The sequence below is a fragment of the Mustelus asterias genome, unplaced genomic scaffold (genome assembly GCF_964213995.1).
Source record: "Mustelus asterias unplaced genomic scaffold, sMusAst1.hap1.1 HAP1_SCAFFOLD_453, whole genome shotgun sequence".
Taxonomy (NCBI): domain Eukaryota; kingdom Metazoa; phylum Chordata; class Chondrichthyes; order Carcharhiniformes; family Triakidae; genus Mustelus; species Mustelus asterias.
Genome location: NW_027590405.1, coordinates 232,064 through 256,814, shown reverse-complemented (window position 1 = coordinate 256,814; position 24,751 = coordinate 232,064). Strand labels below are relative to the sequence as shown.

At 55.7% G+C, this 24,751-nt stretch overlaps 1 protein-coding gene and 1 pseudogene across 1 annotated transcript in view; both read left to right on the top strand.

Moving 5' to 3' along the window:
* The window catches only part of LOC144486762 (protein mono-ADP-ribosyltransferase PARP14-like), a 72,081-nt gene that overhangs the window by 46,933 nt on the left and 397 nt on the right, over positions 1 to 24,751 (top strand). Inside the window, exons 6-12 of the mRNA XM_078204799.1 lie at positions 435 to 635; positions 4,443 to 4,512; positions 12,077 to 12,223; positions 14,056 to 14,115; positions 15,822 to 15,998; positions 22,070 to 22,258; positions 22,714 to 24,751. The exon at positions 22,714 to 24,751 is cut by the window's right edge and continues 397 nt beyond it. Of these exons, the coding sequence (XP_078060925.1) occupies positions 435 to 635; positions 4,443 to 4,512; positions 12,077 to 12,223; positions 14,056 to 14,115; positions 15,822 to 15,998; positions 22,070 to 22,258; positions 22,714 to 23,303 (1,434 nt within the window). The 3' untranslated portion in view covers positions 23,304 to 24,751. The remainder of the gene's footprint in view (positions 1 to 434; positions 636 to 4,442; positions 4,513 to 12,076; positions 12,224 to 14,055; positions 14,116 to 15,821; positions 15,999 to 22,069; positions 22,259 to 22,713) is intronic.
* On the top strand, positions 2,763 to 2,883 carry LOC144486770 (U2 spliceosomal RNA; annotated as a pseudogene).

Here is a 24,751-nt window from a genome sequence, read left to right as displayed (position 1 = left end):
AAGTTCGAATCCCGCCACGGCAAATGGTGGAATTTGAATTCAATAGAAAATATCTGGAATTAAGAATCTACTGATGACCCATTGTCGGAGAAACCCATCTGGTTCCCTTTAGGGAAGGAAATCTGCCGTCCTTACCCCGGTCTGGCCTACATGTGACTCCAGAGCCACAGCAATGGGGTTGACTCTCAACTGCCCTCCAAGGGCAAGGGATATGGGCCAAACGCGGGCAATTGGGACTAATTTAGAGGTTCAAAAAAATGGGGCGGCATGGACAAGTTGGGCCAAAGGGTCTGTTTCCATGCTGTAAACCTTGATGACTCTATCTATAAGCAATGGATCTTTCCTTTCTCATTGGCTATTCTTGTGTTCCCTCTCTCCTCTCCCCCTCCTCCCCCTCTCTCCCTCATCGCCGGCCCCAACCCTGACTTTGCTAGACCTTCGGTCTCAAGATCAGGGCTTGTCTGGAGCTTTGCACCAAAGCCTTGTTCTCTTCCATCACATTCCCTCTCTTCGGACATTCCAAGGAGGCGACGACCAGGACGCTGTTAAGAGAAATCCAGAGGTTCAAGGACATTCCCACGTCGATTAAGAAGGTCCAAATCTCCATCGCCCCATTCGATAAATCCGGAGAGGCGGTGAGTTTGATTGAGGTTTTGTGAAGGGGTAACCAAGAAGGTAGATGAGGGCAGTGCAGTTGACGTTGTCTACATGAACTTTAGCAAGACCTCTGACAAGGTATCGCATGGTAGGTTGTTGCATTGGGTTAAATCTCATGGGATTTTTGGTTTAGGGGTCCCCCATCTCAGGAAGGGTGTGCTGGCCTTGGAAAGGGTCCAGAGGAGGTTCACAAGAATGATCCCTGGAATGAAGAGCTTGTCGTATGAGGAACGGTTGAGGACTCTGGGCCTGTATTCGTTGGAGTTTAGAAGGATGAGGGGCGATCGTATTGAAACTTACAGGATACTGCGAGGCCTGGATAGAGTGGACGTGGAGAGGATGTTTCCACTGTGGGTAAAACTAGAACCAGAGGGCACAACCTCAGGCTAAAGGGACGATCCTTTAAAACAGAGATGAGGAGGAATTTCTTCAGCCAGAGAGTGGTGAATCTGTGGAACTCTTTGCCGCAGAAGGCTGTGGAGGCCGGGTCATTGAGTGTCTTTAAGACAGAGATAGATAGGTTCTTGATTAATAAGGGGATCAGGGGTTATGGGGAAAAGGCAGGAGAATGGGGATGAGAAAAATATCAGCCATGATTGAATGGCGGAGCAGACTCGATGGGCCGAGTGGCCTAATTCTGCTCCTATGTCTTATGGTCTTATGGGATCCAGGGACAGGTAGCAAATTGGATACAAAATTGTCTTGATGGCAGAAGCCAGAGGGTGGTTGTAGAGGGTTGTTTTTCTAACTGGAGGCCTGTGACCAGCGGTGTGCCTCAGGGATCAGTGCTGGGCCCACTGTTATTTGTCATTTATATTAATGAGAATTTAGGAGGCATGGTTAGTAAGTCTGCAGGTGACACCAAGATTGGTGGCATAGTGGACAGTGAAGAAGGTTATCTCGGATTGCAACGGGATCTTGATCAGTTGGGCCAGTGGGCTGACGAATGGCAGATGGAGTTTAATTTAGATAAATGTGAGGTGATGCATTTTGGTAGATTGAACCAGGGCAGGACTTACTCAGTTAATGGTAGGGCGTTGGGGAGAGTTACAGAACAAAGAGATCGAGGGGTACAGGTTCATAGCTCCTTGAAAGTGGAGTCACAGGTGGACAGAGTGGTGAAGAAGGCATTCGGCATGCTTGGTTTCATCGGTCAGAACATTGAATACAGGAGTTGGGACGTCTTGTTGAAGTTGTACAAGACATTGGTAAGGCCACACTTGGAATACTGTGTACAGTTCTGGTCACCCTATTATAAAAGGATATTATTAAACTAGAAAGAGTGCAGAAAAGATTTACTAGGATGCTACCAGGACTTGATGGTTTGAGTTATAAGGAGAGGCTGGATAGACTGGGACTTTTTTCTCTGGAGCGTAGGAGGCTGAGGGGTGATCTTATAGAGGTCTATAAAATAATGAGGGGCACAGATCAGCTAGATAGTCAATATCTTTTCCCAAAGGTAGGGGAGTCTAAAACTAGAGGGCATAGGTTTAAGGTGAGAGGGGAGAGATACAGAAGGGTCCAGAGGGGCAATTTTTTCACACAGAGGGTGGTGAGTGTCTGGAACGAGCTGCCAGAGGCAGTAGTAGAGGTGGGTACAATTTTGTCTTTTAAAAAGTGTTTAGACAGTTACATGGGTAAGATGGGTATCGGGGGATATGGGCCAAACGCGGGCAATTGGGATTAGCTTAGGAGTTCGAAAAAGGGGGCGGCATGGACAGGTTGGGCCGAATGGCCTGCTTCCATGCTGTAAACCTCAATGATTCTGGGGTGTTTAATCCCGGAACACACATCCGGAGTTAGGGAAAGGAAAGACTTCGGTGTTCAGAGTTGGGGACAAGTGGGCCATTCAGCCCCTTGAGCCATTCTCTCCCCCTCGACTCAAAGCTGGTCTGTAACTGAATGGAATAGTCAGTCAAGTAAACTTGACGTTCCGTTGTGACTTCTACAATTCGCCCTCTGGTCCACAACAGCAATGTGGAGGGGGTCGAATTCCAGAATACCTCAGTGTGAGGAGGATCAGAACGTTTGGATACCTGCAAGTCATGAGCGATTCGGAGGGGGAACCTCCTCCAGGGGGCGGTGTTCTCCAAGTATCTGCTGCCCCCGCTTCTCGGCCTTTTGGCTAAGATCAAGTGTAGTATCGGATCTGCACTTGGTTGAGGTCATGAGGTTACACTGAGGCTTCATATGTTTCATATGAAGCAATTTTTAAAAGCAGCATCTCGGCCTTCTGGCTAAGATGCAAATGAGCTCGAGTCTTGGAGGAGGATCCTCCCCCTTCTCCAATCAGCTTGGCTCATGTAGATCAGGCCCAGGGCAGGGTGGTTTTGGTCGCTCGCCCTGTCTTGTCAGCCTGGATCTGAAATGTCTCAACTTGTTGAGACTCTAAATTGGATTTGATTTGATTGAATTGGAAAAGTATAAAAAAAAAAATCTGCTGCCCCCTTGTCCTTCCAGATGGTAGAGGTGGCGGGTGTTAAAGGTGCCCCTTATTCTAGACTGTACTACGCTGTGGGAGGGTCATTGCTGAGGGAGCGCCGCACTGTGGGAGGGTCAGTGCTGAGGGAGCGCCGCACTGTGGGAGGGTCAGTGCTGAGGGAGCGCCGCACTGTGGGAGGGTCAGTGCTGAGGGAGCGCCGCACTGTGGGAGGGTCATTGCTGAGGGAGCGCCGCACTGTGGGAGGGTCAGTGCTGAGGGAGCGCCGCACTGTGGGAGGGTCAGTGCTGAGGGAGTGCCGCACTGTGGGAGGGTCAGTGCTGAGGGAGCGCCGCACTGTGGGAGGGTCAGTGCTGAGGGAGCACCGCACTGTGGGAGGGTCAGTGCTGAGGGAGCACCGCACTGTGGGAGGGTCAGTGCTGAGGGAGCGCCGCACTGTGGGAGGGTCAGTGCTGAGGGAGCGCCGCACTGTGGGAGGGTCAGTGCTGAGGGAGCGCCGCACTGTGGGAGGGTCAGTGCTGAGGGAGCGCCGCACTGTGGGGAGGGTCAGTGCTGAGGGAGCGCCGCACTGTGGGAGGGTCAGTGCTGAGGGAGCGCCGCACTGTGGGAGGGTCAGTGCTGAGGGAGCACCGCACTGTGGGAGGGTCAGTGCTGAGGGAGCGCCGCACTGTGGGAGGGTCAGTGCTGAGGGAGCGCCGCACTGTGGGAGGGTCAGTGCTGAGGGAGCGCCGCACTGTGGGAGGGTCAGTGCTGAGGGAGCGCCGCACTGTGGGAGGGCATTGGAGGCAGTTCAGAGGAGGTTCACTAGATTGATTCCAGACATGAGGGGTTTGTCGTGTGAAGAGAGATCGAACAGTTTAGGCCGACACTCTCTGGAATTTAGAAGAATGAGGGGAGATCACAATGAGGTATACAAGATGATAAAAGGTGTGGATAAAGTAGACGTGGAGCGGATGCTGCCTCTTGTGGGACATTCTAGGACGAGAGGTCTTAGGATAAGGGGCACTAAATTTAAAACAGAGTTGAGGAGAGACAACTTCTCCCAAAGGGTTGTGAATCTGTGGAATTCGCTACCCCAAAGAGCGGTGCATGCTGGGACAGTGAGTCAACCTGAGGAGGAGTTAGACAGATTTTTAATTGGTAATGGGTTGAAGGGTCAAGGGGAGAAGGCAGGAAAGTGGGGACGAGGAGCCTAGCAGCCATGGCGGAGCGGACCCAATGGGCCGAATGGCCTAAATCTGCTCCTTTGTGTCTTATGAACTTATGACCCTTGACTGGTGAGGGAATCCAATCGGCCGCAGCGGGGACTGATGGGAGTAATGAGACTTTGTTTCTACGACCACAGATTCTTCGGAAAGCTCAGCAGGAGTTGGAAAGCGGCCAAACAGTCCCCAGGAGCCTGGGCAATGAATCCGGTGAGTGGACAGAAAGGTGGGGTCTCCCCGATATTCTTCCAGGGTTGCGAAAGAGCCACGCATCAGCTTAAGTCGGAACAACTCGCGGCTCTGAGGGAATTCCCCGGATGTCGCTTGTCCCTCGGATGACGGGCGTCTCTGACCCCAGCTTTTATTGAGAAGGTGGTGGGCGAGCCGCCATCTTGGACCCGTCGCAGTCCCCGTGTGCGGTGTAGGTACGCCCACGGTGCTGTTAGGGAGGGAGTTCTGGGATTTCTGACTCCCGGACACAGTGAAGAAACGGCCGACATGTTTCCAAGTCGGGGATGGTGAGTGACTCGGCACGGTAGCACCGTGGTTAGCACTGCTGCTTCACAGCGACAGGGACCCGGGTTCGATTCCCGGCTCGGGTCACTGTCTGTGTGGAGTTTGCACATTCTCCTCGTGTCTGCGTGGGTTTCCTCCGGGTGCTCCGGTTTCCTCCCACAGTCCAAAGATGTGCGGGTTAGGTTGATTGGCCATGCTAAAAGAAAATTGCCCTTAGTGTCCTGAGATGCGTAGGTTAGAGGGATTAGTGGGCAAAATATGTAGGGATATGGGGGTAGGGCCTGGGTGGGATTGTGGTCGGTGCAGACTCGATGGGCCGAATGGCCTCTTTCTGTACTGTAGGGATTCTATGATTCTATGACTCGGAGGGGGAACCTCTAGGTGGTGGTAACCCCCAGGTATCTGCTACCCCACCCCCCCCTTGTCCTTCTAGATGGTAGAGGTGGTGGGTTTGGATGGGGCTGTCGAAGGAGCCTTGGCGAGTCGCTGCGGGACTCGGCTCATGTCACCCAGAGTTCGGAGGGCTTACAGAAGAACATTAGGACATCAGAACTAGGAGCAGGAAGAGGCCATTCGGCCCTTCGATCCTGCTCCGCTATTCATTACAAGCATGGCTGATCATCGAATTCAATATCCTGAACACCCCTTCCCCCCATATCCCTCGATCCCTTTAGCCCCAAGAGCGGTATCTAATTCCTTCTTGAAATCACACAACGTTTTGGCCTCAACTACTTTCTGTGGGAGTGAATTCCACACATTCACCACCCTCCGGGTGAAGAAACTGCTAGGGTGCAGAGAAAGATCAACTTAATGCGAGGTTGGTCCATTGAAAAGTCTGACGGCAGCAGGGAAGAAGCTGTTCTTGAGTCGGTCGGTACGTGACCTCAGACTTTTGTATCTTTTTTCCCGACGGAAGAAGGTGGAAGAGAGAATGTCCGGGGTGCGTGAGGTCCTTGATTATGCCGGCTGCTTTTCCCCGAGGCAGCGGGAAGTGTAGACAGAGCCAATGGATGGGAGGTTGGTTTGCGTGATGGATTGGGCTTCATTCACGACCCTTTGTAGTTCCTTGTGGTCTTGGGCAGAGCAGGAACCCCAGACCGAGCTGTGATACAACCAGAAAGAATGCTTTCTATGGGGCATCTGTAAAAGTTGGGGAGAGTTGTAGCTGTTGGCAACTCATTCCACACATGTCCCACCCTCTGTGTAAAAACGTCGCTCCTCAGGTTCCCATTAGTTCTTTCCCCTCTTAAACCAATGCCCTCTAGTTCGCGATTCCCCAACCCAGGAAAAAAGACTGAGTGCATTCACCCTATCCATGCCTCTCATGATCTTACACTCTGCAACATCACCCCTCAATCTCCTGCATTCCAAAAGAAAGTCCCAGCCTGTCCAATCTCTCCCGAGAACTCAGTCCCTTGAGTCCTGGCACCATCCTTGTAAATCCCTCTGCTCTCTCTCCAGTTTAACAACATCTTTCCTATAGTAAGGCGACCAAAACTGAACACAATACTCCAGGTGCAACGATAATCTCGCCCTCAACGTCAACAAAACGAAGGAGATTCTCATCGACTTCAGGAAGCGTAAAGGAGAACATGCCCCTGTCTACATCAACGGGGATGAAGTAGAAAGGGTCGAGAGCTTCAGGTTTTTAGGTGTCCAGATCACCAACAACCTGTCCTGGTCCCCCCCATGCCGACACTATAGTTAAGAAAGTCCCACCAACACCTCTACTTTCTCAGGAGACTAAGGAAATTTGGGCATGTCAGCTACAACTCTCACCAACTTTTACAGATGCACCATAGAAAGCATTCTTTCTGGTTGTATCACAGCTTGGTCTGGGACTCCTGCTCTGCCCAAGACCGCAAGGAACTACAAAAGGGTCGTGAATGTAGCCCAATCCATCACGCAAACCAGCCTCCCATCCATTGACTCTGTCTACACTTCCCGCTGCCTCGGGGAAAAGCAGCCGGCATAATCAAGGACCCCACGCACCCCGGACATTCTCTCTTCCACCTTCTTCCGTCGGGAAAAAGCTACAAGTCTGAGGTCACGTACCGACCGACTCAAGAACAGCTTCTTCCCTGCTGCTGCTGTCAGACTTTTGAATGGACCTACCTCGCATTAAGTTGATCTTTCTCTACACCCTAGCTGTGACTGTAACACTACATTCTGCACTCTCTCCTTTCCTTCTCTATGAACGGTATGCTTTGTCTGTATAGTGCGCAAGAAACAATACTTTTCACTGTATGTTAATACATGTTTCAATAACAAATCAAATCAAATCAAAAGATGCGGCCTCACCAACATCCTGTACAACTGCAACATAACTTCCCAACTTCTACACTCAATACCCTGACTGACAAAGGCCAACATGCCAAAAGCCTTCTTCACTGCCCTATCTACCTGTGACTCCACCCTCTCCAACATTGATAGCCAAGTTCCGCACACATGAGGACAGCCTAAACCAGGATGTTGGATTTATGTCACATTCTCAGTAACCCCCACAGCTTGACTCCTGGACTTGCTGGCTGTCCTGTCTGGAGACAATACACATCTCTTTAACCTGTGCTTAATGCTCCCTCCACCCACATTGTCTGTATCTTTAAGATCTGGTTGGCTGGAGGGATTCGCATTCTAATCAGTATTCTGTAACTTGATTTTGTGTCTCTGTGCCCTGTTTGAGAGCAGATTTCCACTCCATCTGACGAAGGAGCAGCGCTCCGAAAGCTAGTGGCATTTGCTACCAAATAAACCTGTTGGACTTTAACCTGGTGTTGTTAAAACTCTTACTGTGTTTACCCCAGTCCAACGCCGGCATCTCCACACCACGACACTCCCTCAGGTCCCACCATTCACCGTGAAAGTCCGACCTTGATTTGATTTTCCAAAATGCAACACCTCACACTTATCTGTATTGAATTCCATTTGCCATTTCTCATCCCACTGCCGAGGGCCGAATGGCCTGCTATTTTCTATGTTTCGAGGACAGGGGATGATGAAATGTTTTCACTCGTGAGAGGATCTTGAACAAGAGGACATAGCTACAAAATAAAGGACCAGTCATTTAAAACTGAGGAATGCAGAAATCCCTTCTTGCAGAGGGTAGTGAATCTTTGGGATGCATGTAGGAAATATACAGTGAATGGTAGAACCCTTAAGAGTATTGATAGGCAGAGAGATCTGGGTGTACAGGTACACAGGTCACTGAAAGTGGCAATGCAGGTGGAGAAGGTAGTCAAGAAGGCATACGGCATGCTTGCCTTCATCGGCCGGGGCACTGAGTTTAAAAATTGGCAAGTCATGTTGCAGCTTTATAGAACCTCAGTTAGGCCGCACTTGGAATATAGTGTTCAATTCTGGTCGCCACACTACCAGAAGGATGTGGAGGCTTTGGAGAGGGTCCAGAAAAGATTTACCAGGATGTTGCCTGGTATGGAGGGCATTAGCTATGAGGAGAGGTTGGAGAAACTTGGTTTGTTCTCACTGGAGCGACGGAGGTTGAGGGGGCGACCTGATAGAAGTCTACAAGATTATGAGGGGCATGGACAGAGTGGATAGTCAGAAGCTTTTTCCCCAGGGTGGAAGAGTCAATTACTAGGGGGGCACAGGTTTAAGGTGCGAGGGGCAAGGTTTAAAGGAGATGTACGAGGCAGATTTTTTACACAGAGGGTGGTGGGTGCCTGGAACTCGCTGCCGGGGGAGGGAGTGGAAGCGGATACGGTAGTGAGTTTTAAGGGGCGTCTGGACAAATACATGAATAGGATGGGAATAGAGGGATACGGTCCCAGGAAGGGTAGGGGGTTTTAGTTCAGTCGGGGCAGCATGATCAGCACAGGCTTGGAGGGCCGAAGGGCCTGTCCCTGTGCTGTACTGCTCTTTGTTCTTTGTTCTCTGCTCCAAAGGGAGGTGGATCCTGGATCATTAGAAGGATTGAAATTGCAGATGGATAAATATTTGATAGATCGAGGAATAGAGGGGATGTGGCGCAGAGAAGGATTGAGGCCGGTGTAGATCAGCCATGGTCATGATGAATAGCGGGGCGGGTTTGAAGAGCCTCCTCCTGCCTCTGTTTGTTACGTCCTCTGGACAGAGGGGAGAATGTGGGACCCGCTCCCTCTACACTGTCCCCCATCAAACACTCCCAGGACAGGCACAGCACGGGGTGAGATACAGAGTAAAGCTCCCTCTACACTGTCCCCCATCAAACACTCCCAGGACAGGTACAGCACGGGGTTAGATACAGAGTAAAGCTCCCTCTACACTGTCCCCCATCAAACACTCCCAGGACAGGTACAGCACGGGGTTAGATACAGAGTAAAGCTCCCTCTACACTGTCCCCCATCAAACACTCCCAGGACAGGTACAGCACGGGGTTAGATACAGAGTAAAGCTCCCTCTACACTGTCTCCCCATCAAACACTCCCAGGACAGGTACAGCACGGGGTTCGATACAGAGTAAAGCTCCCTCTACACTGTCCCCCATCAAACACTCCCAGGACAGGTACAGCACGGGGTTATATACAGAGTAAAGCTCCCTCTACACTGACCCCATCAAACACTCCCAGGACAGGTACAGCACGGGGTTAGGTACAGAGTAAAGCTCCCTCTACACTGTCCCCATCAAACACTCCCAGGACAGGTACAGCACGGGGTTAGATACAGAGTAAAGCTCCCTCTACACTGTCCCCCATCAAACACTCCCAGGACAGGTACAGCACGGGGTTATATACAGAGTAAAGCTCCCTCTACACTGACCCCATCAAACACTCCCAGGACAGGTACAGCACGGGGTTAGGTACAGAATAAAGCTCCCTCTACACTGTCCCCATCAAACACTCCCAGGACAGGTACAGCACGGGGTTAGATACAGAGTAAAGCTCCCTCTACACTGTCCCCCATCAAACACTCCCAGGACAGGTACAGCACGGGGTTAGATACAGAGTAAAGCTCCCTCTACACTGTCCCCCATCAAACACTCCCAGGACAGGTACAGCACGGGGTTAGATACAGAGTAAAGCTCCCTCTACACTGTCCCCATCAAACACTCCCAGGACAGGTACAGCACGGGGTTAGATACAGAGTAAAGCTCCCTCTACACTGTCCCCATCAAACACTCCCAGGACAGGTACAGCACGGGGTTAGATACAGAGTAAAGCTCCCTCTACACTATCCCCCATCAAACACTCCCAGGACAGGTACAGCACGGGGTTAGATACAGAGTAAAGCTCCCTCTACACTGTCCCCCATCAAACAATCCCAGGACAGGTACAGCACGGGGTTAGATACAGAGTAAAGCTCCCTCTACACTGTCCCCCATCAAACACTCCCAGGACAGGTACAGCACGGGGTTATATACAGAGTAAAGCTCCCTCTACACTGACCCCATCAAACACTCCCAGGACAGGTACAGCACGGGGTTAGGTACAGAATAAAGCTCCCTCTACACTGTCCCCATCAAACACTCCCAGGACAGGTACAGCACGGGGTTAGATACAGAGTAAAGCTCCCTCTACACTGTCCCCCATCAAACACTCCCAGGACAGGTACAGCCCGGGCTAGATACAGAGTAAAGCTCCCTCTACACTGTCCCCCATCAAACACTCCCAGGACAGGTACAGCACGGGGTTATATACAGAGTAAAGCTCCCTCTCCACTGACCCCATCAAACACTCCCAGGACAGGTACAGCACGGGGTTAGGTACAGAATAAAGCTCCCTCTACACTGTCCCCATCAAACACTCCCAGGACAGGTACAGCACGGGGTTAGATACAGAGTAAAGCTCCCTCTACACTGTCCCCCATCAAACACTCCCAGGACAGGTACAGCACGGGGTTAGATACAGAGTAAAGCTCCCTCTACACTGTCCCCCATCAAACACTCCCAGGACAGGTACAGCACGGGGTTAGATACAGAGTAAAGCTCCCTCTACACTGTCCCCCATCAAACACTCCCAGGACAGGTACAGCACGGGGTTAGATACAGAGTAAAGCTCCCTCTACACTGTCCCCATCAAACACTCCCAGGACAGGTACAGCACGGGGTTAGATACAGAGTAAAGCTCCCTCTACACTATCCCCCATCAAACACTCCCAGGACAGGTACAGCACGGGGTTAGATACAGAGTAAAGCTCCCTCTACACTGTTCCCCATCAAACAATCCCAGGACAGGTACAGCACGGGGTTAGATACAGAGTAAAGCTCCCTCTACACTGTCCCCCATCAAACACTCCCAGGACAGGTACAGCACGGAGTTAGATACAGAGTAAAGCTCCCTCTACACTGTCCCCATCAAACACTCCCAGGACAGGTCCAGCACGGGGTTAGATACAGAGTAAAGCTCCCTCTACACAGTCCCCATCAAACACTCCCAGGACAGGTACAGCACGGGGTTAGATACAGAGTGAAGCTCCCTCTACACTGTCCCCATCAAACACTCCCAGGACAGGTACAGCACGGGGTTAGATACAGAGTAAAGCTCCCTCTACACTGTCCCCCATCAAACACTCCCAGGACAGGTACAGCACGGGGTTAGATACAGAGTAAAGCTCCCTCTACACTGTCCCCCATCAAACACTCCCAGGACAGGTACAGCACGGGGTTAGATACAGAGTAAAGCTCCCTCTACACTGTCCCCCATCAAACACTCCCAGGACAGGTACAGCACGGGGTTAGATACAGAGTAAAGCTCCCTCTACACTGTCCCCATCAAACACTCCCAGGACAGGTACAGCACGGGGTTAGATACAGAGTAAAGCTCCCTCTACACTGTCCCCATCAAACACTCCCAGGACAGGTACAGCACGGGGTTAGATACAGAGTAAAGCTCCCTCTCCACTGTCCCCATCAAACACTCCCAGGACAGGTACAGCACGGGGTTAGATACAGAGTAAAGCTCCCTCTACACTGTCCCCCATCAAACACTCCCAGGACAGGTACAGCACGGGGTTAGATACAGAGTAAAGCTCCCTCTACACTGTCCCCACCAAACACTCCCAGGACAGGTACAGCACGGAGTTAGATACAGAAGGTGAGGCGTGCCGATGTGTCTGACGGGGGGGGAAACTGGGGAAAGAGGGGAGGAAGGAAGGGATGAAAGGGTGGTTTTGATGAGGGAAGGCGGGAGGAGACTGGAGAGGAACAGAAGCACCAGCATGAGGGACCAATGGACCGAATAGCCTTTTTCCGTTGCTGTGTATCGGAGTAAGAATGTGTCCGTCACCGAAGGCACTAACATTCCCAACTTTCTTTCTCCCCCAGGTGCCTCTTATCACTCGTGGTCCTTTGGTGGAACATCAATCCGGGTGAAACTTGGAAACATTACCCTGCAAGTCTCCAATGGAGATATCACCATGGAAAGAGTCGATGCCATTGTCAACTCAACAGGTTACCACCCTCCTAAATCCGGTAACGGTATTTCTTATCATCTCATGTTGTGAAAGGACCTTGGATAAATTTCAGGATAAATCTACAAACATAAATCCAAATTCACAGCAGGAACCAAGGGCAGCACGCTGGCCCAGTGGTTGGACCATGAGATATAGGAGCAGAATGAGGCCACTCGGCCCATCGAGTCTGCTCCCCCATTCAATCATGGCTGATATTTTTCTCATCCCCATTCTCCTGCCTTTTCCCCATAATCCCTGATCCCCTTATTAATCAAGAACCTATCTATCTCTGTCTTAAAGACACTCAATGACCCGGCCTCCACAGCCTTCTGCGGCAAAGACTTCCACAGATTCACCACTCTCTGGCTGAAAAAATTCCTCCTCATCTCTGTTTTAAAGGATCGTCCCTTTAGCCTGAGGTTGTGCCCTCTGGTTCTAGTTTTTCCTACTAGTGGAAACATCCTCTCCATGTTCACTCTATCCAGGCCTCGCAGTGTCCTGTAAGTTTCAATAAGATCCCCCCTCATCCTTCTAAACTCCAACGAGTACAGACCCAGAGTCCTCAACCATTCCTCATTATGAGGTGGATTTGATTATTTATTAGTCACAGATTGGCTTACATTAACACTGCAATGAAGTTACTGTGAAAATCCCCCAGTCGCCACACGCCAGCGCCGGTTCAGGTAACACTGAGGGAGAATTTAGCACGGCCAATGCACCCTAACCAGCACGTCTTTCGGACTGTGGGAGGAAACCGGAGGAAACCGAGACACGGGGAGAACGTGGAGACTTCACACAGACACTGACCCAAGCCAGGAATCGAGCCTGGGTCCATGGCGCTGTGAGGCAGCAGTGCTAACCACTGTGCCACCGTGCTGCCCACAGTATTATATGTTGTATACCATTGCATGTGACAATAATATATCAAATCAAAACAAACTGTCCCCATCAAACACTCCCAGGACAGGTACAGCACGGGGTTAGATACAGAGTAAAGCTCCCTCTACACTGTCCCCATCAAACACTCCCAGGACAGGTACAGCACGGGGTTAGATACAGAGTAAAGCTCCCTCTACACTGCCCCCATCAAACACTCCCAGGACAGGTACAGCACGGGGTTAGATACAGAGTAAAGCTCCCTCGACACTGTCTCCCCATCAAACACTCCCAGGACAGGTACAGCACGGGGTTAGATACAGAGTAAAGCTCCCTCTACACTGTCCCCCATCAAACACTCCCAGGACAGGTACAGCACGGGGTTAGATACAGAGTAAAGCTCCCTCTACACTGTCTCCCCATCAAACACTCACAAGACAGCGACAGCACGGGGTTAGATACAGAGTAAAGCTCCCTCTACACTGTCCCCATCAAACACTCCCAGGACAGGTGCAGCACGGGGTTAGATACAGAGTAAAGCTCCCTCTGCACTGTCCCCCATCAAACACTCCCAGGACAGGTACAGCACGGGGTTAGATACAGAGTAAAGCTCCCTCTACACTGCCCCCCATCAAACACTCCCAGGACAGGTACAGCACGGGGTTAGATACAGAGTAAAGCTCCCTCTACACTGTCCCCCATCAAACACTCCCAGGACAGGGAACAACATTGAATAATGCCAGTGTTATTCTGATTTGGACACAGTTAATTATTAAGGGACCATAATATCTCCTGTAATCTTCATGTGGCGTCCTGCCCTGGTGTTTGTCTTCATGATGCGTTGGTAGTGGATTCTTGGACATGTGTCTCCAGCATCCTCTCATGGGATCCCCTAAATTCACCGGGAATGTCAGGACGTTCCGTCTTTCTTTGAGTTGCTTTAATTTCGATTTTTTTCCCCTGTTTGTCCTGCAGGGGTTTCCCACGCAATCAGCAAAGCGGCCAAAATGGATTTTCATGGAATGCTTAAAACCGGTAATTCTACCTTTCAATTCAGAGGATGGGGGCGGGGAACAAGCTTCAGGAGACGTACTGTTTCCAAACAGCAACTGCAAACAGTGAGGCCTGAGCTGTTAGGCCCCAAACGGTGAGGCCTGAGCTGTTAGGCCCCAAACGGTGAGGCCTGAGCTGTTAGGCCCGAAATGGTGAGGCCTGAGCTGTGAGGCCCCAAACGGTGAGGCCTGAGCTGTTAGGCCCCAAACGGCGAGGCCTGAGCTGTTAGGCCCCAAACGGTGAGGCCTGAGCTGTTAGGCCCGAAATGGTGAGGCCTGAGCTGTTAGGTTCCAAACGGTGAGGCCTGAGCTGTTAGGCCCCAAACGGTGAGGCCTGAGCTGTGAGGCCCCAAACGGTGAGGCCTGAGCTGTGAGGCTCCAAACGGTGAGGCCTGAGCTGTTAGGCCCCAAACGGCGAGGCCTGAGCTGTTAGGTTCCAAACGGCGAGGCCTGAGCTGTGAGGCCCCAAACGGCGAGGCCTGAGCTGTTAGGCCCCAAACGGCGAGGCCTGAGCTGTGAGGCCCCAAACGGTGAGGCCTGAGCTGTTAGGCCCGGAATGGTGAGGCCTGAGCTGTGAGGCCCCAAACGGTGAGGCCTGAGCTGTGAGGCCCCAAACGGTGAGGCCTGAGCTGTTAGGTTCCAAATGGTGAGGCCTGAGCTGTTAGGCCCGAAACGGCGAGGCCTGAGCTGTTAGGTTCCAAACGATGAGGCCTGAGCTGTTAGGTTCCAAACGATGAGGCCTGAGCTGTTAGGCCCGGAATGGTGAGGCCTGAGCTGTGAGGCCCCAAACGGTGAGGCCTGAGCTGTGAGGCCCCAAACGGTGAGGCCTGAGCTGTGAGGCCCCAAACGGTGAGGCCTAAGCTTTGAGGCCCCACACGGTGAGGTCCAAATGATGAGGCCTGAGCTGTTAGGCCCCAAAAGGTGAGGCCTGAGCTCTTAGGCCCAAAATGTTGAGGCCTGAGTTCAAAGGCCCCAAACTGTGAGGCCTGAGCTGTTAGGCCCCAAACGGTGAGGCCCAAATGGTGAGGCCAGAGCTGTTAGACCCCAAACGGTGAGATCCAAATGGTGAGGCCTGAGTTGTTAGGCCCCACATAGTTTGGTCTGAGCGGTTAGGCCCTGAGCGGTTAGGCCCTAAGCGGTGAGGTCCCAAATGGCGACGCCTGAGCTGTGAGGCCCCAAGCGGTGAGGCCTGAGCTGTTAGGCCCAAAACGTTGAGGCCTGGGTTGCAAGGCCCCAAACGGTGAGGCCTGAGCTGAGAGGCCTGGACTGTAGGCCCTGATTATGAGGCCCTGAGCTGTGAGGCCCTGAGCTGAGAGGCCCTGAGCTGAGAGGCCTCGAACTGGGAGGCCAAGAGAGTAGGCCCTAAGCTGTGAGGCCCTGAGCTGTGAGGCCTGGTTTGTAGGCCCTTAGCTGGGAGATCCCAGGCTGTGAAGCCTGGATTGTCGGCCCTTAGCTGGGAGGTCCTGAGCTGTGAGGCCTGGATTGTAGGCCCTTAGCTGGGAGATCCCAGGCTGTGAGATCTGGATTGTAGGCCTTTAGCTGGGAGTCCCTGAGCTGTGAGGCCCTGAGCGGTAAGACCTGGACTGGAGGGCGAGAGCTAGCACAGGCTGGATGGGCTGAATGGACAGCTTCTCTGATGTATTACTCTGTGTAATGTTTCCACTGCGTTCTCTCTCTCTCCCTCTCCAGTTGACATGAGCAATGGGATAGTCGTATGTACAAAGGGGGGAAAATTGAATTGCAAAGCTATCATGCACGTATCGGGTGATGATAACCTGGCGGTGATACGGCAAGCGGTGCAGAATGTCCTGCAGGAATGCTACAAACGGCAATACGAATCAGTCGCTTTTCCAGCAATCGGAACAGGTACGTACCGGAAAGTCTCGAATACCGAGAACGATTGTGAGGGAGACCCTTCCCGATCTACCTCGCTGCCTCGCAGTCAGAACGTATACAGGAGTGCCGCACTGTGGGAGGGTCGGTGCTGAGGGAGCGCCGCACTGTGGGAGGGTCAGTGCTGAGGGAGCGCCGCACTGTGGGAGGGTCAGTGCTGAGGGAGCGCCGCACTGTGGGAGGGTCAGTGCTGAGGGAGCGCCGCACTGTGGGAGGGTCAGTGCTGAGGGAGCGCCGCACTGTGGGAGGGTCGGTGCTGAGGGAGCGCCGCACTGTGGGAGGGTCAGTGCTGAGGGAGCGCCGCACTGTGGGAGGGTCGGTGCTGAGGGAGCGCCGCACTGTGGGAGGGTCAGTGCTGAGGGAGCGCCGCACTGTGGGAGGGTCAGTGCTGAGGGAGCGCCGCACTGTGGGAGGGTCAGTGCTGAGGGAGCGCTGCACTGTGGGAGGGTCAGTGCTGAGGGAGCGCCGCACTGTGGGAGGGTCAGTGCTGAGGGAGCACTGCACTGTGGGAGGGTCAGTTCTGAGGGAGCGCCGCACTGTGGGAGGGTCAGTGCTGAGGGAGCGCCGCACTGTGGGAGGGTCAGTGCTGAGGGAGCGCCGCACTGTGGGAGGGTCAGTGCTGAGGGAGCGCCGCACTGTGGGAGGGTCAGTGCTGAGGGAGCGCCGCACTGTGGGAGGGTCAGTGCTGAGGGAGCGCCGCACTGTGGGAGGGTCAGTGCTGAGGGAGCGCCACACTGTGGGAGGGTCAGTGCTGAGGGAGCGCCGCACTGTGGGAGGGTCAGTGCTGAGGGAGCGCCGCACTGTGGGAGGGTCAGTGCTGAGGGAGCGCCGCACTGTGGGAGGGTCAGTGCTGAGGGAGCGCCGCACTGTGGGAGGGTCAGTGCTGAGGGAGCGCCGCACTGTGGGAGGGTCAGTGCTGAGGGAGCGCCTGCACTGTGGGAGGGTCAGTGCTGAGGGAGCGCCGCACTGTGGGAGGGTCAGTGCTGAGGGAGCGCTGCACTGTGGGAGGGTCAGGGCTGAGGGAGCGCCGCACTGTGGGAGGGTCAGTGCTGAGGGAGCGCCGCACTGTGGGAGGGTCAGTGCTGAGGGAGCGCCGCACTGTGGGAGGGTCAGTGCTGAGGGAGCACCGCACTGTGGGAGGGTCGGTGCTGAGGGAGCGCCGCACTGTGGGAGGGTCGGTGCTGAGGGAGCACCGCACTGTGGGAGGGTCGGTGCTGAGGGGGCGCCGCACTGTGGGAGGGTCAGTGCTGAGGGAGCGCCGCACTGTGGGAGGGTCGGTGCTGAGGGAGCGCCGCACTGTGGCAGGGTCAGTGCTGAGGGAGCGCCGCACTGTGGGAGGGTTAGTGCTGAGGGAGTGCCGCACTGTGGGAGGGTTAGTGCTGAGGGAGCGCCGCACTGTGGGAGGGTCAGTGCTGAGGGAGCGCCGCACTGTGGGAGGGTCAGTGCTGAGGGAGCGCCGCACTGTGGGAGGGTCGGTGCTGAGGGAGCGCCGCACTGTGGGAGGGTCAGTGCTGAGGGAGCGCCGCACTGTGGGAGGGTCAGTGCTGAGGGAGCGCCGCACTGTGGGAGGGTCAGTGCTGAGGGAGCGCCGGACTGTGGGAGGGTCAGTGCTGAGGGAGTGCCGCACTGTGGGAGGGTCAGTGCTGAGGGAGCGCCGCACTGTGGGAGGGTCAGTGCTGAGGGTGTGCCGCACTGTGGGAGGGTCAGTGCTGAGGGAGAGCCGCACTGTGGGAGGGTCGGTGCTGAGGGAGCGCCGCACTGTGGGAGGGTCGGTGCTGAGGGAGCGCTGCACTGTGGGAGGGTCAGTGCTGAGGGAGTGCCGCACCGTGGGAGGGTCGGTGCTGAGGGAGTGCCGCACTGTGGGAGGGTCAGTGCTGAGGGAGTGCCGCACTGTGGGAGGGTCAGTGCTGAGGGAGCGCCGCACTGTGGGAGGGTCGGTGCTGAGGGAGCGCCGCACTGTGGGAGGGTCAGTGCTGAGGGAGCGCCGCACTGTGGGAGGGTCGGTGCTGAGGGAGTGCCGCACTGTGGGAGGGTCGGTGCTGAGGGAACGCCGCACTGTGGGAGGGTCAGTGCTGAGGGAGCGCCGCACTGTGGGAGGGTCAGTGCTGAGGGAGCGCCGCACTGTGGGAGGGTCAGTGCTGAGGGAGCGCCACACTGTGGGAGGGTCAGTGCTGAGGGAGCGCCGCACTGTGGGAGGGTCAGTGCTGAGGGAGCGCCGCACTGTGGGAGGGTCAGTGCTGAGGGAGCGCCGCACTGTGGGAGGGTCAGTGCTGAGGGAGCGCCGCACTGTGGGAGGGTCAGTGCTGAGGGAGCGCCGCACTGTGGGAGGGTCAGTGCTGAGGGAGCGCCTGCACTGTGGGAGGGTCAGTGCTGAGGGAGCGCCGCACTGTGGGAGGGTCAGTGCTGAGGGAGCGCTGCACTGTGGGAGGGTCAGGGCTGAGGGAGCGCCGCACTGTGGGAGGGTCAGTGCTGAGGGAGCGCCGCACTGTGGGAGGGTCAGTGCTGAGGGAGCGCCGCACTGTGGGAGGGTCAGTGCTGAGGGAGCACCGCACTGTGGGAGGGTCGGTGCTGAGGGAGCGCCGCACTGTGGGAGGGTCGGTGCTGAGGGAGCACCGCACTGTGGGAGGGTCGGTGCTGAGGGGGCGCCGCACTGTGGGAGGGTCAGTGCTGAGGAAGCGCCGCACTGTGGGAGGGTCGGTGCTGAGGGAGCGCCGCACTGTGGGAGGGTCAGTGCTGAGGGAGCGCCGCACTGTGGGAGGGTTAGTGCTGAGGGAGCGCCGCACTGTGGGAGGGTTAGTGCTGAGGGAGCGCCGCACTGTGGGAGGGTCAGTGCTGAGGGAGCGCCGCACTGTGGGAGGGTCAGTGCTGAGGGAGCGCCGCACTGTGGGAGGGTCAGTGCTGAGGGAGCGCCGCACTGTGGGAGGGTCAGTGCTGAGGGAGCGCCGCACTGTGGGAGGGTCAGTGCTGAGGGAGCGCCACACTGTGGGAGGGTCAGTGCTGAGGGAGCGCCGCACTGTGGGAGGGTCAGTGCTGAGGGAGCGCCAGACTGTGGGAGGGTCAGTGCTGAGGGAGCGCCGCACTGTGGGAGGGTCAGTGCTGAGGGAGCGCCGCACTGTGGGAGGGTCAGTGCTGAGGGAGCGCCGCACTGTGGGAGGGTCAGTGCTGAGGGAGCGCCGCACTGTGGGAGGGTCAGTGCTGAGGGAGCGCCGCACTGTGGGAGGGTCAGTGCTGAGGGAGCGCCTGCACTGTGGGAGGGTCAGTGCTGAGGGAGCGCCGCACTGTGGGAGGGTCAGTGCTGAGGGAGCGCGGCACTGTGGGAGGGTCAGGGCTGAGGGAGCGCCGCACTGTGGGAGGGTCAGTGCTGAGGGAGCGCCGCACTGTGGGAGGGTCAGTGCTGAGGGAGCGCCGCACTGTGGGAGGGTCGGTGCTGAGGGAGCACCGCACTGTGGGAGGGTCGGTGCTGAGGGAGCGCCGCACTGTGGGAGGGTCGGTGCTGAGGGAGCACCGCACTGTGGGAGGGTCGGTGCTGAGGGGGCGCCGCACTGTGGGAGGGTCAGTGCTGAGGGAGCGCCGCACTGTGGGAGGGTCGGTGCTGAGGGAGCGCCGCACTGTGGGAGGGTCAGTGCTGAGGGAGCGCCGCACTGTGGGAGGGTTAGTGCTGAGGGAGCGCCGCACTGTGGGAGGGTTAGTGCTGAGAGAGCGCCGCACTGTGGGAGGGTCGGTGCTGAGGGAGCGCCGCACTGTGGGAGGGTCAGTGCTGAGGGAGCGCCGCACTGTGGGAGGGTCGGTGCTGAGGGAGCGCCGCACTGTGGGAGGGTCAGTGCTGAGGGAGCGCCGCACTGTGGGAGGGTCAGTGCTGAGGGAGCGCCGCACTGTGGGAGGGTCAGTGCTGAGGGAGCGCCGGACTGTGGGAGGGTCAGTGCTGAGGGAGTGCCGCACTGTGGGAGGGTCAGTGCTGAGGGAGCGCCGCACTGTGGGAGGGTCGGTGCTGAGGGAGCGCCGCACTGTGGGAGGGTCGGTGCTGAGGGAGCGCCGCACTGTGGGAGGGTCGGTGCTGAGGGAGCGCCGCACTGTGGGAGGGTCAGTGCTGAGGGAGCGCCGCACTGTGGGAGGGTCAGTGCTGAGGGAGCGCCACACTGTGGGAGGGTCAGTGCTGAGGGAGCGCCGCACTGTGGGAGGGTCAGTGCTGAGGGAGCGCCGCACTGTGGGAGGGTCAGTGCTGAGGGAGCGCCGCACTGTGGGAGGGTCAGTGCTGAGGGAGCGCCGCACTGTGGGAGGGTCAGTGCTGAGGGAGCGCCGCACTGTGGGAGGGTCAGTGCTGAGGGAGCGCCGCACTGTGGGAGGGTCAGTGCTGAGGGAGCGCCGCACTGTGGGAGGGTCAGTGCTGAGGGAGCGCCTGCACTGTGGGAGGGTCAGTGCTGAGGGAGCGCCGCACTGTGGGAGGGTCAGTGCTGAGGGAGCGCTGCACTGTGGGAGGGTCAGGGCTGAGGGAGCGCCGCACTGTGGGAGGGTCAGTGCTGAGGGAGCGCCGCACTGTGGGAGGGTCAGTGCTGAGGGAGCGCCGCACTGTGGGAGGGTCAGTGCTGAGGGAGCACCGCACTGTGGGAGGGTCGGTGCTGAGGGAGCGCCGCACTGTGGGAGGGTCGGTGCTGAGGGAGCACCGCACTGTGGGAGGGTCGGTGCTGAGGGGGCGCCGCACTGTGGGAGGGTCAGTGCTGAGGGAGCGCCGCACTGTGGGAGGGTCGGTGCTGAGGGAGCGCCGCACTGTGGGAGGGTCAGTGCTGAGGGAGCGCCGCACTGTGGGAGGGTTAGTGCTGAGGGAGCGCCGCACTGTGGGAGGGTTAGTGCTGAGGGAGCGCCGCACTGTGGGAGGGTCCGTGCTGAGGGAGCGCCGCACTGTGGGAGGGTCAGTGCTGAGGGAGCGCCGCACTGTGGGAGGGTCGGTGCTGAGGGAGCGCCGCACTGTGGGAGGGTCAGTGCTGAGGGAGCGCCGCACTGTGGGAGGGTCAGTGCTGAGGGAGCGCCGCACTGTGGGAGGGTCAGTGCTGAGGGAGCGCCGCACTGTGGGAGGGTCAGTGCTGAGGGAGCGCCGCACTGTGGGAGGGTCAGTGCTGAGGGAGCGCCGGACTGTGGGAGGGTCAGTGCTGAGGGAGTGCCGCACTGTGGGAGGGTCAGTGCTGAGGGAGCGCCGCACTGTGGGAGGGTCAGTGCTGAGGGTGTGCCGCACTGTGGGAGGGTCAGTGCTGAGGGAGAGCCGCACTGTGGGAGGGTCGGTGCTGAGGGAGCGCCGCACTGTGGGAGGGTCGGTGCTGAGGGAGCGCTGCACTGTGGGAGGGTCAGTGCTGAGGGAGTGCCGCACTGTGGGAGGGTCGGTGCTGAGGGAGTGCCGCACTGTGGGAGGGTCAGTGCTGAGGGAGCGCCGCACTGTGGGAGGGTCGGTGCTGAGGGAGCGCCGCACTGTGGGAGGGTCAGTGCTGAGGGAGCGCCGCACTGTGGGAGGGTCGGTGCTGAGGGAGTGCCGCACTGTGGGAGGGTCGGTGCTGAGGGAACGCCGCACTGTGGGAGGGTCGGTGCTGAGGGAGCGCCGCACTGTGGGAGGGTCAGTGCTGAGGGAGCGCCGCACTGTGGGAGGGTCGGTGCTGAGGGAGTGCCGCACTGTGGGAGGGTCAGTGCTGAGGGAGCGCCGCACTGTGGGAGGGTCGGTGCTGAGGGAGCGCCGCACTGTGGGAGGGTCAGTGCTGAGGGAGCGCCGCACTGTGGGAGGGTCGGTGCTGAGGGAGCGCCGCACTGTGGGAGGGTCAGTGCTGAGGGAGCGCCGCACTGTGGGAGGGTCGGTGCTGAGGGAGCGCCGCACTGTGGGAGGGTCAGTGCTGGGGAAAGATGCAGGCAGCAGGTGATCTCACTGTGAGCCAGGATTTGGAGTTGACTCGGGTGTTAGAATGGCCGTCTCCTGAGGTGTACTGTGTGTTTGTAAATGGTGACCCTGATGTTCAGTCAGATTTGTTCCTTCTTGATTCTGATCACTGTCACTCTCCGATCTACAGGAAATGGTAAATTATCTCCGCACCTTGTCGCTGGAGTGATGTTTGACACGATCGCCTCTGTGGCCAAGAACTTCCCGACATCCATCCAGCTGATTCGCATTGTCATTACCAACAGCTCCATTTATCAAACTTTCGCAAAAACTCTGGAAACTATAGTCAGGGAGGTCCCACCTTCCAGCGCACAGAGCGGTAAGTTCTCCGTCCCTCTCATTAACTCTCTCTCACGCACACACGCACACAAAAGCAGCCGGCATAATTAAGGACCCCCCCACACACCCCGGACATTCTCTCTTCCACCTTCTTCCGTCGGGGAAAAAGATACAAAAGTCTGAGATCACGTACCGACCGACTCAAGAACAGCTTCTTCCCTGCTGCTGCTGTCAGACTTTTGAATGGACCGACCTCGCATTAAGTTGATCTTTCTTTACACCCGAGCTATGACTGTAACACTACATTCTGCACTCTCTCCTTTCCTTCTCTATGAACGGTATGCTTTGTCTGGCCAGCGCGCAAGAAACAATACTTTTCACTGTATCCCGATACATGTGACAATAATAAATCAGATCAAAATCGAATCTTCCAGCTCCCAGGTACGCGGGTTTGAACAGTTCACTGACTGAGTGTTTCCCCCGCCCTCCCCACAGATACAACGAGGCAGTCGGGGGCAGCGGAGGAAATATCCGGACGGGACGAGAGCGAGCAGGAGGTCTTTCGCACAACCATCAACGTGTTCGGGAGGGACCAGGCCAGCGTCAAGGAGGCTCTGCGTGGCCTGGAGAGGGTGCGAGAGGAGAACTTCAGCGAGGCCTCCCACGTTTTCCCGTCCGCTACCCTGCTGACGGCGGGGGAGGTTGACGGGATACTGCAGCTGGGTCGCCAACACGGGGTCCGCGTGGTGCTAGAGAGGGGGAAGGTGAGGGCGCGGGGCGAGAGGGTCAGCGTCAAGTCCGCCCTGACCTCCGCAGTCCACCTTTTGGAGGGGGCAATGCAGAGGGAGTGGGACCAGATGTATTCCAAGGTGCGCTGGTGCTACACTGTGGACGGCAAGGAGTTGCCCTTTGAGCCAGCAGTCAGCTTTGAGTTGGAACAGTGTCACACGAAGAATGAGTGCGAAACCGTGTTGCAAATAAGAGGCAACACACTCATTGTTAACCTGCTCTCCAATGAGGCCACAGTGAGTGAAACCAAACAGCTTCTCAAGATCAGGAGAGTGGAGCATTTTGGCTCCAAGTAAAATGACGCACCTTAACATGACAAAATCTCAATTCTATTAGAGTCATAGAAGTTTACAGAATGGAAACAGGCCCTTCGGCCCAACTTGTCCATGCCGCCCTTTTTTTTTAAACCCCTAAGCTAATCCCAATTGCCCGCATTTGGCCCATATCCCTCTATACCCATCGTACCCATGTAACTATCTAAATGCTTTTTAAAAGACAAAATTGTACCCGCCTCTACTACTACCTCTGGCAGCTCGTTCCAGACACTCTCCACCCTCTGTGTGAAAAAATTGCCCCTCTGGACACTTTTGTATCTCTCACCTTAAACCTGTGCCCTCTAGTTTTAGACTCCCCTACCTTTGGGAAAAGATATTGACTATCGAGCTGATCTGTGCCCCTCATTATTTTATAGACCTCTATAAGATCACCCCTCAGCCTCCTACGCTCCAGAGAAAAAAGTCACAGTCTATCCAGCCTCTCCTTATAACCCAAACCATCAAGTCCCGGTAGCATCCTAGTAAATCTTTTCTGCACTCTTTCTAGTTTAATAATATCCTTTCTATAATAGGGTGACCAGAACTGTACACAGTATTCCAAGTGTGGCCTTACCAATGTCTTGTACAACTTCAACAAGACGTCCCAACTCCTGTATTCAATGTTCTGACCGATGAAACCAAGCATGCCGAAAGCCTTCTTCACCACTCTGTCCACCTGTGACTCCACTTTCAAGGAGCTATGAACCTCTACCCCGAGATCTCTTTGTTCTGTAACTCTCCCCAACGCCCTACCATTAACTGAGTAAGTCCTGCCCTGGTTCAATCTACCAAAATGCATCATCTCGCATTTGTCCAAATTAAACTCCATCTGGCATTCGTCAGCCCACTGGCCCAATTGATCAAGATCCCGTTGCAATCGAAGATAACTTTCTTCACTGTCCAATTAATCTATTGATTAATCATTTACCTTTCTACCTTAGTATCCAATGATGTGTAGTTAGGTGGATTGGCCGTGCTAAATTATCCCTTAGTGTCCAAAGATGTGCAGGTTAGGTGGACTGGCCATGCTAAATTGTCCCTTAGTGTCCAAAGATGTACAGGTTAGGTGGATTGGCCATGCTAAATTGCCCCCTTAGTGTCCAAAGATGTGTAGGTTAGGTGGATTGGCCATGCTAAACTGCCCCTTAGTGTCCAAAGATGTGTAGGTTAGGTGGATTGGCCATGCTAAATTGCCCCCTTAGTGTCCAAAGATGTGCAGGTTAGGTGGATTGGCCATGCTAAATTGTCCCTTAGTGTCCAAAGATGTGCAGGTTAGGTGGATTGGCCATGCTAAATTGCCCCTTAGTGTCCAACGATGAGCGGGTTAGGTGGATTGGCCGTGCTAAATGCATGGGCTTACAGGGATGGGATGGGGTGAGGGAGCCTGGGTGGGATGCTCTTTAGGAGAGTCGGTGCAGAGCCGATAGATC